Raw genomic sequence first — 10950 nt, forward strand, 5'->3', positions numbered from 1 at the left:
GACCCTGGAACTTGCCAGGAATCCAGCAATGATGCGAAACCAGGACCGAGCTTTGAGTAACCTGGAAAGCATTCCAGGGGGATATAATGCTTTACGGCTCATGTGCACTGATATTCAAGAACCAGTGCTGAGTGCTGCACAAGAGCAGTTGGGTGGTAATCCATTTGCTTCCACAGTGAGCAATACATCATCAGGTGAAGGTAGTCAGCCTTCTCATACAGAGAATAGAGATCCATTACCCAATCCATGGGCTTCCCCAGCTTCCCAGAGCTCATCAGCTTCCAGTGGCACCACCAGCACTGCGGGTGGCACTGGTGGCAGTACTTCCCGGGGCACTGGTGGGCAGAGCACTACTGCACCAAATTTGGGGCCTGGAGTAGGAGATGCAGAATCCTGACACACATCAGCAATGTCAAACCCTAGAGCAAGGCAAGCCCTGTTACAGATTCAACAGGGCTTGCAGACATAGCAACGGAAGCCCCTGGCCTCATCCCAAGCTACAGATTTCAGCAACAACTGGAGCAGCTCAGTGCAATGGGATTTTTGAACCGTGAAGCAAACTTGCAAGCACTAATAGTAACAGGAGGTGATATCAATGCAGCTTTTGAAAGGTTATTGGGTTCCTAGCCATGATAGCAGCATTTCTGTATCTTGAAAAAATGTAATTTATTTTTGATAACAACCCTTAATCTTTAAAATACCTGCTTTATTTCACTTAGACTCTTGGAGTTCTGTGCTAAATACCTGCTTTATTTCACTTAGACTCTTGGAGTTCTGTGCTATTATATAAACAAACCCAATATGATACATTTTAAGGTGGCATGCAGTAAGATGTGTGGGCTTTTCTTTTTGTGTGGGTTTTTTGTTTGTTGTTTATTTTGAACAGTGTGAATCAATGGTTTTTTTTTTCTTTTCCCATTTAAGACTACTGCATGCATCCAATGTTCTGCATTTATTGTAATTTTTTAAAAACAGCACCTTTTTATAGTTGGGTGAACTGATTTTTGTCCTGCGTCTGTCCAGTTTATTTGCTTTTTAAACATTAGCCTGAGGTAGTAATTTATGTAGAATGAAAGCATTAAAAAGAAGCAAAAAATAAAATAAAATAAAATAGATAAAAAAATCGAGGGGGGCACCTTAAGAATTAAAAAGATGAGTAAAGATATTACATGTTTATGTTTTACTGAAAATGTGCCAAATTTGCTTTCATTTTGAAGCATATTTCTACTGCATACTGAATTCTGGATTTATGGATTTTATTTTCTTTCACCACTTTGAATATGTCATTGCACTGGTAGGACTTGCATAGATTCTGAGAAGAATCTGCATTATTTTCTTATCTTTATTGCTCAGTATTTAATGTGTCTCTTTTCCCCTGGCTTCTTTAAAATATCCTCACTATCACTGGTTCTTAAAAATATGATTAAATTGTCTTTTGTTGAGATTTTCTTCAAGCTTACGCTGACTTTGTTATCCTGAGGTTCTTGGATCTTTGGCTTTATATCTTTAATCAAATTTAGAAAGTGTCAGTCATGATTTCTTAAAATATTTTGTCTGCTCTTCCCTCTCCCTCTCCTTCCTCTTAGACTTTGTTTACATATATGATAAACCATCTCATATTCTTTTCCAGCTCACTGAATCTCTGTTCATTTCATGTTCAGTCCTTGAAGTATATTTAGTTCATTTAGTAAATTTTCTATTGCATATGATCATTACATATTCACTGTCTCTATTCTATCAAACCTATTCAATAAAATTTCATATGTTGTATTTTTGGGGTCTTTTTTTCTATTTCCCTTGGCATTATGTTTATATCTCCCTTGAAGTTGGTTATAAATTTATAACAGCTCATTAAATTGTTTGCCTTATAATTCTACTATCTCTGTCATTACTCAATCATTTCTATTGACTGATTTTTCTCTACATTATTCCAGCTTGCTTCTTTGCAGAATAACTTTTTTATTAGATGGTAGATACTGTGAATTTTACTTTGTTGAATGCTGGTTTTTGTGTCTTCCTTGAAAGAATGCTGGTTTGGTGTACTTTGTTCTGGCAGGCAGTTAAAGCTTTTGCATGTTAGCATTATCTATTCTGGATTTTTAAAACAGTTTTTAAGGCAAATCTAGAAAAGTCTTTTCTGTAGGGCTACTTTAACCCCACAATTAAAATGAGACCATTATGAGTCTCCACTGCATATGGCACAATTTTAATAAAAGTATACTCTGGGATAAAATCGAATGTTTCCCAGGCCTGTGTGATCTCTGATAGATGCTTGGCTTTTAAGTCACTGGTGATTTTTATTTTCTCACCATTCACTTTTTGCTTCCAAATATCTCACTGTTGGAAAAGGAAGATACAAATTCAAAATGAGGAAAAATAGAGTGAAACTTTTAGTTAGATTGAATTTAAATGTATCAATATAAGCTCATGGCTTTATATGAATATATATAGATAGATATTAAAAATAAGCAGCACACATAGCAATGAGCACATCTAGTGCACAAATCTTTGTTTCTGAGCTCTCGCTCCATTAAAATAAAGAACACCCTAGGAGAAATGACAATCACTGAGGTTTGAGAGGGGAAAGTATAAGATGAGCATAGAATATCTTGTTTTGTAATAAAGTTAGGGTACTCAAAGAATGATGGGTACATGTCAAAAGAACACAGAAGCCAGTTTGGGAGGGTGTATTAGCAAAATCCAGGGCAAATTGAATATCAGCATTAATAATAACAATAATAGATTATAACCTATTGAATAAAATAAGAAATTGTGAGTCCAAATAGATTTAATATATTAATGGAAACATAAATAAATGGATTAAAAAGGACAGCTCTTTCTTTGAATAAAATGTCAATGAATAACTGCATAGAAATAATAGAAAACAATGCAATTAGAATATAACCAGGTGACAACTACGATAAGAATTAATCACCAATTAATTGGTGAAATAAGATTCACCAATTGATGCTAAACCTGGTCATACAAATCTGTTGAGAAATAGGTATTTACATAATTTCAAATTAAGTTCCCACAAGATACTTATAAATACCAAAGAAAAAATTGTCATGTTTGAGGAAAAATCTCATCGTCATCACCTAAATCCTGTGATCAATGCAAACACTTGCAGTAGTGAGTCAAATCAACATCATGTGTCTCCTAGTAGAAGGCACTGACAGGGACCACAAGTAGAAAATCATTTCTGTAGTATTTCTGCCAAGAATTGCATAACTTGATTCCTTATCTCGAGGAAATGCTAGACAAACCCAATTCAAAGGAAATTCTACAAATAATCTGCCTCCAAATATGCTTAGATGAGGAAAACAAGGACTGGCTGAGGAACCAGTACAAATAAAGAAACAAATATGATATGACAGCTAAATGCAGCACTTTATCCTGGATTGAATCTTCAATCCTACAAAAAGCTTATTTGGGAAATTGGTGAAACCTGAATAAAGATTATGGATTCAATTGAGTCAGCAAACTTTTTCTCCAAAGTGCCCAGTAGTAAATATTTAAGGTTTTGCGGGGCTCAGTGTCTCTGTCCCAACTACAACTCTGCTGTAGTGGCATGAAAGCAGTGATAGAAAATATGCAAATTAACGAGCATACTGTGTTCAAATAAAACATTATTCTTGACCATAGACTTGAAAAACAGTGTTTAGCAGGGGCAGGGCATGCAAATATTAAGGGGTAGCATGAGGCAATTCTTTGTACATGAAAATAATATTTTCTGTAGTCAGTTAACAGTGTTAAACCAATGTCAATTTCCTATTTTGTTATTGAACTATTGTCACGTAAGATGCTGCCATGGGGGGAAGTTACTATGCTTCTTTTATTTTTTTTTTTCTTTTGGATGCTGTATGGCAGGTTCACATTGCATTATTTTTCCATGTGACTATCCCGTTATTCCAGCACCATTTATTGAATTTTTTGTTTGTTGGTTTTTGGGAAAGTGCATGGACCTGTAATCAAAGGGTCTCTCGCATGGCAGGAAAGAATTCTACCACTGAGCTACCCTGGCACTCCTTCTGTGTTCTTTTCTTTTTTTGCAAGTCTGAACTTATTTCCTAATAAAAAGCTTATAACATATATTGACATTTCATTTTGGTTTACATATAATTTTATGTGATAACTGTGTTGATAATTGTATTCTAATTATGGTAAAAGACTGTCTTTATTTTTAGGAAATGCATTTTAGGAAATATCCTATGAAATGTTTAAGAAATATACAATGGTTTACAATGTCTATATCTTCCTCTAAAACAGTTCAAAAATAAATAGTGTACATGGCATGTATGTATGTATGTAAAGAGAGAAAAGGATAAAGCAAATGTTAATATTTGAATGTTCTAGTAGAAAGCTTAAAAGAAATTCTTTGTATGATTCTTTTGGTTTTTCTAGAAGTCTGGAATTATTTGAAATGAAATATATATATATATGATTTATATTTCTTCAAAATAATCTAAATAAAGGGGTATAAGTGTATAGACATCATAATAAAATGAGATTGACCATTATCTGGTAGTAAGATAAATGATTGACATATGGGTTTCATTAAAGTATTATCTTTCTTTTGTGATCATTTAAACATTTTCAAAATGAAGTTTTTACACATATAGATACACAGACACACGTAAACCAGAGTTTTAAAGGTTTGGGGAAGTCCTTGTAGTATCATTAACAGTAGCTGCCATGATTGATTTTTTGGGGGTGAGGTGATAATTGAGCAAGAGAAATAAAAAAATCTTTCTACCTGCCCTCATAATTTTATTTTCTAGAATACATCCTTGAAAATTTAAAGAGTTGAACACACACAGGCTTTCAAAGTAACAACTCTTAAGTGTTCACGGTACTTCAAAAGAAAATCAGTGTTAAACATGATGAATTTTATAACTCCAAATTAGTGAGAGAAATAACAAAAATTTTAATGGTAGTCATCTGTAGGAGATAGCAAAAGTTGACATTTTTTTCTTAGCTATACTTTTCTACAATTTTTGGAATTTTCTAAAACAATATTTTCTAAAATCTTTATTATTTATGACAAAATAATAGGTTACATACTTTTTGAGATTCCTCAATTTCCCAGAGAACAGTTTAAATATTAAAATTGTTAATTTTCAGATCTTTAATCAACAGGAATTGAACATGTCTAAATTGAAGCAACATTGTACCAACTTTTTATATACAAATGAGAATTATTTCAATCAGTATTTGCGGATGAAGCATTCAATCCGATAAAAACATGTGCATGAGATGTTGGCATCCTTAGAATTGTGGGAGGAAAAATGAATGCTTGGACTTTGTGCAACTTAATGAATCTTTACACTAACACTAGGAATTTGTTTTTATTTGTCCCATGTTTCCACATAAGGGAGTGGCAGTTTAGAAAGGAAAAATGGCCTGTCTGTTATTATTTAGGTCATTTGTTGGATAGTCAGAATTTGTACCCTCATCTCTCTATTTCCAAAGTTTGTGGGTTATCCATAGCATGTTGACACACAGTACACTACAAACCCTCATTTCAAATATCACTGAAAATATTATTCTAAAGGAATTCCTTGTCTTTGTGAGACCTGGGTCAAAATCTGTTGGAAGCTGAATTTGTAGCAAATTACAGTTCTCAGTGAACATATTTTCCTTTGGTCTTATTGGCTAACAGGTTTAATACTCAGCACATATTTCACAGCAGCTTTTACATCCTTATTTCTCAAACTATAGATTATAGGATTTAGCATAGGGGTCACTACTCCATAAAACACAGAAATAAGCCCCTCTGAAGCTTGCATCTTGCTTTTTCCAAGCACGTCTTGAGATTTGGGTTTTGCATACATAAAGAAAATGGTACCATAAAATATGATCACCACAGTCAGGTGTGAGGAGCAGGTGGAAAAGGCCTTGTGCCTCCCTGTGGCTGATTTCATTCTCAAGATGGTGTAGAGGATGAACATATAGGAGAAGAAGATGACCAGCAGTGGAAGAACCAGGAAGACCATATTTGCCACTAGCATGCTGGTAACATTGAGGGATGTATCAGCACAAGCCAACTTGAGGACAGCTAAGATTTCACATAAGAAATGATGAATAATGTTATTTCCACAGAAAGGCAACTGCATAGCAAGAACTGTTTGCACAATTGAGTTGATTCCACCAGACAACCACGATATGGAAGCCATCAGCACATACACCATCCTACTCATGATGATGGGGTACCTCAGAGGGTTGCAGATGGCCACATAGCGGTCAAAAGCCATCATGCCAAGGAGCAAACACTCTGTTGACCCCATGGCAAATCCGAGGAACATCTGCACTGCACATCCAGAGAAGGAAATGTTTCTTTTCTTTGAGATTAAGCTCACCAGTGTCGAGGGAACAGAGGAGGATGTATAGCAGATATCCAGGAAAGAGAGGTTTCCCAGGAAGAAGTACATGGGGGTGTGAAGACGAGCGTCAAAGATGCTTGCTATGATGAGAACCCCATTGCCAGTAAGAATCACTAGATACATTATAAGAATTAGAGCAAAGAATGTGATCTCAAGTTTTGGATGGCCAGAAAGACCCAGAAGAATGAATTCTCCTACAAATGTCTGGTTAGTACTCACCATGTCTCAGCTTCCATAAGGCAAAGAACACCTACAATAAAATTTTCACTGTGAAGTGACGAATATAACAGATGTCTTGAATAAATATTAGTGTAAAGTGAATAATAGGAATGCTTGCTTAGAAAATGTCATTTGGTTTCCTGCAGCAATATCTGTGGGGAGAATACACTGATATTAGGAAGCTGAGAGTTTCTGTGCCCATGGATAATGTATGGAGGTCAAGATACAATCAGAAACAAATTCAGAAGTAATTTTTCCTGCTGTCCATAGCATAGTCTTGAGTTGAGGTTTCTAAATCCCTGGAATGTTACAGACTATAGGCCTAACTTTAAGTCATCAGTGGGCAATAGTGAAGGCAAAAGGCAACCCTGTAAAGACTGGAACTCTGACTTCATAATTAACTTAGAAGTTTGATATTTGAATTGAACTACATTACAATTTAATGTCTGTTCAAGGGCAAAATTATCTGTGTTTTGTACAAACAGCTCAGTCTTAATATTTATGTTTCTCGGGGTAAAATCACAGCAGGTATATGATGGACAATCTTTGGAGAACAGTATGTAGTATGTAGTATATTCCATACTTTCAGAGTAATTCTTGATAATGTATTTGTTTAAATCAACCTGAGAAAAGAGTAATCATATTAAGTGTGTGTACATATGTATAGCATCTTATGCTTTATGCATTAAATTTACCAAATAATACAAATCAATTATTCTTTTTAATCCTCACTTATTTTTCAAATTTGAAAGACAGTATGCAGCCAAGGTTATCTAGCCTATAGGTGTAAAGGGGATCTTGAAGCTCAGATCTTTGCCAACAAATTCTAGGGCTCTTTAGGGCCACAGCACCACAAATTATTGTACTTTGTCTTCCCTCTAAAGAATATCTAGAAACTTGGCCTTGGAGGAATAATGAAATGAATCAATTATTTCAGTCTTTCAAATTTCAAATGCTAATATCACATAGAGATATTGCCAAACTCCAAATTCTAGGGCAGGATCTGTGAGCATTTCTTTTAAGCTTCCAAGGGATGCTGGATCTATTGGAAATGGGGCCACACTTTGAGTAGCAAGACCTTAGTTTACCTGTAATGAGTGGGTGGATAATTTGGACATTTTTTACCTCAATGGTTTATCTTTTGTTTTATCATATGGATTATCTTAACAACCTGTAAAATTTCCAAGAACATACTTATTTTATGTTTTACCTCAAATATCATGGTCACATCTCATTGTTCAGTACCTTTCAGAAAAAAATATTATTGAAAATCAGGTTTTATTAAAGTAAGTTAAATTTTGTTAGACCACTACATGGGATATTACTGACACCCTACCTCAGATCCAGTCCCATTCCAAACAGAGTAAGAAAAGAAGCAAATAAGATGACTGCCATGACAAAGTTCACAATTTTGTGGGGGAAACAGGAAAACTACAAGTGGGACAATTTGATATAGAATAAAATTACTTTCTGTGACTCATATGTATTCCTAGAAACAATTTAATGAAAAGTAAACAAATTAACGGAGAGTTCAGGAACAGTTTTTGACTTAGGCTCAATCTGGAGGTAAAGAAAGGATTAGACAGGTACAAAAGAGAAGAGAGGAGGAGAGGTATCTCAGAGTGGAGAGCAGAATGAGCAAAGTTAGGTAGTAAACAGATTGACGTTTCCTCCTATTTGGACAAGGAAGTTTCTATGGAGGAGTGTCGGACAAGCACATCTGGGAAGATAAATAAAGGAGGTGTAGGTAAAGGTTGAAAAGTCAAGCCAATATGGACAGTTCTTTTTATGGGGAAGAGGCCCACTTTAGAAAGCATCAAAGAGGGGTGAGCGTTTAAACCCCGTGACTCAGGCTCCCCTTAACATTGTACAATGCAATTTTATGAGCAGAAAAGTCACATAGGGAATGAAAACATTTAGATTAATGAGGTCATCATTAAGTCGACTGGTACATGAATATTCAAGTTTTCCAAATCACCACCTATTTTCAGGTTAACCAAAATTAAAAGTTTAGGGTTCTTGTGGGCTAACAGTTTTGAAAATAAATGTCAGCACACACTACTCCACTCTTATTCAATTCCTCATGTGATAACAAACAGAAAAACTTTCTCTACAGGATATAATGCCTCAAGTCAGAAGCCAGCAGGGATTCTCAATACAGACAAAAAATCATTTAAAGAATAGAATCCATTTGACTTAGATGAGAGAGGCAATTGAGGGAATGTTGGATCCATATTTCAGAGACGACAAAATTGAACTTCAAGGGATGTTCAGTTTTTATTTTCCACTTTAAGATCTGAAGTACCTACAAAACCCTTCATTTTCATTTATTCAAACAGCTTTTATTGCAGGCTTTTATGTGTCAGATATTCATCTTGAAATCCTGTTAGCTTGGCTGAGGTTACATGACTAATAATGGGCAAAGGCAAGACCCAAAGCCCATGCTCTTTCCCCTGCCTCCTTGCCTAACAGGTGGTATTAAAGCCTGTATAGAAGTCATATGCCAACAACAGAGAAGAGTCAGCGAGTGCCATATGTAAAGGGAGCTCATAAAGACTGTTCTCAGTTAACAAGTGCAGAAAGAGAATATCTTGGTCTTAAGGCTTCGGTACTTCCTATGATGGAGGAAGGCTCCGTGCTGTGGGAGTCAATCATAAACGTGAGAAAACTCCACTTCCTGTGAAATGATTCTACACACATTCCAATTACACTGGACGATAAGTCATAAAAGTTATCCCTGAGTGTGGTCCAGAAATTGGTGAGCAGATGCCTTAGATAAGGGAACCTGGTCATGAAGGTGAACAGAAGAAAGGTAAAAACACATCAACTTACTTGGAAACGTAACAGTGTTTCAGGTCCAACCCCTTTGGATCCAGGCCCGGAGAATCCATTGGCTCCCCTTCCAGGGAGCTGTACTACCATGTAGCTTAGGCCACCTAAACTGCTCCTCCAGGCCACCTGCTCCAAGTTTTCCCCTCCCAGGCAGGAATCCCCTCAACAACCCAAACCCATCTTGAATCAGGCCTTCCCAGATACCTTTGTTTTGTTCTGCTCCCAGCGCCTTAAGCTGCTGATCTTGCATTTTGTGAGACAGCAAGAGGCCTGTGGAAGGAGCTGGTCTGTCTTGCTCATCCCCCTGCAATTATTGTCTAGCTCAGTGGCCTCACGTGATACTTGGGTTTTGATGATTAGATAAATACTTAACTTTTTGAGACTCTTAAGCAATTTCCCTGTACAGTATTTTTTAATCCCATGATCAGGACAACTTTAATATGCCCCAGTTGTTCATTTGCCACAGACTCTGAGTTGAAAATAATAATAATAATTAATATCTTTCAGTTAGTACTAGAAAAATGACATTTTATATAGAGGGTCACCAGTCTAATAAATGTAAGAAAACCAAATATGTATTTCAACAGGTGATTTAGAACAGTGAAATACTATTGGGAATTAGGATCAAAGTTCAGGGCTCTAATTTAGTGCCTCAGATTTCTCATTTGTAAAATAGTCATAAAAATATTTGTTTTACTTTTCTCATAGGATTATTGTGAATAAAAATGTCAGTTAGCATGTCAAAATAGTTGTATGGATTAATGGCATATATAGATAATAATAATAACAATAATAAATGGATTTTGGTAATAATAAATTCACAGTTGTGTTGCCTCAAGTTATTCATATGACAACTTCATATTTATAATAAGACTTTCAGTTATAGATTGAAAGACACAGTTTCATGGTTTTTTGAACTTACCTTTAAACGGATCAATTATTTTCACCCATTGGAAGAGTCAGTTAATAGTGCCTTAATATTTATGTCAGCATTCCCAATTAAGATCAGGTTCAACAAATGATGCCAGATTCCGCAGATGTAGAAGAGTAAATATCTGTTATGCAACAGCAATTGTAATTGTTCCCCAACTCCCCAAAGCAATTTAAAGTTGGAGTGAGAGATGTGTAGAATGGCTAAACTTGTTGCATCAGGGACAGTGTCCCACAGATCCAATTAAGATTGGTGTTGGAAATAAGTTGTGCTGAACAAGAGTTTAAAAAAGGAAAGAAAAAAGGACAGAAAGAAAGAAAATCTGCCTGTCATGTAACTTTAAGAAATAGGACAAATATTTATCCAACAATCTTTATGAAATGTGAGAGATTTTAAATTCAAAATATATTTACCTAAAGAAAGTTAAAGCCAAATGCTAGGTATGAAAAAATTATCTTAGGTATTATGAGTAAAATGAAACAGGTTTTGCCATAAGTTAAAAACATGTTGTTAAACTTTTTTGCTTGTTTTATCTGTACTCTTAAGGAAAAGTTAATGTTTTCTGGGATGTGCCAACCCTGCTTT

The 10950-nt window shown here is 35.4% G+C and overlaps 1 protein-coding gene and 1 pseudogene across 1 annotated transcript; one reads left to right on the plus strand and one right to left on the minus strand.

Moving 5' to 3' along the window:
- Positions 1-5648: 5648 nt before the first annotated feature.
- Positions 5649-6605, minus strand: LOC143667030 (olfactory receptor 13C4). Its single transcript, XM_077140745.1, has one exon. The coding sequence runs from the start codon at positions 6603-6605 to the stop codon at positions 5649-5651; it is 957 nt and encodes a 318-aa protein (XP_076996860.1).
- A 2497-nt stretch (positions 6606-9102) lies between these two features.
- The window catches only part of LOC143655692 (ubiquilin-1-like), a 5736-nt pseudogene continuing 3888 nt past the window's right edge, over positions 9103-10950 (plus strand).

Source organism: Tamandua tetradactyla, chromosome 2 (genome assembly GCF_023851605.1).
Source record: "Tamandua tetradactyla isolate mTamTet1 chromosome 2, mTamTet1.pri, whole genome shotgun sequence".
In the NCBI taxonomy this organism is placed as follows: Eukaryota; Metazoa; Chordata; class Mammalia; order Pilosa; family Myrmecophagidae; genus Tamandua; species Tamandua tetradactyla.

What these genes read in the sequence shown, in the direction of transcription:
- LOC143667030 (XM_077140745.1), bottom strand. Translation starts at nt 6,605, where the DNA reads ATGGTGAGTACTAACCAGACATTTGTAGGAGAATTCATTCTTCTGGGT.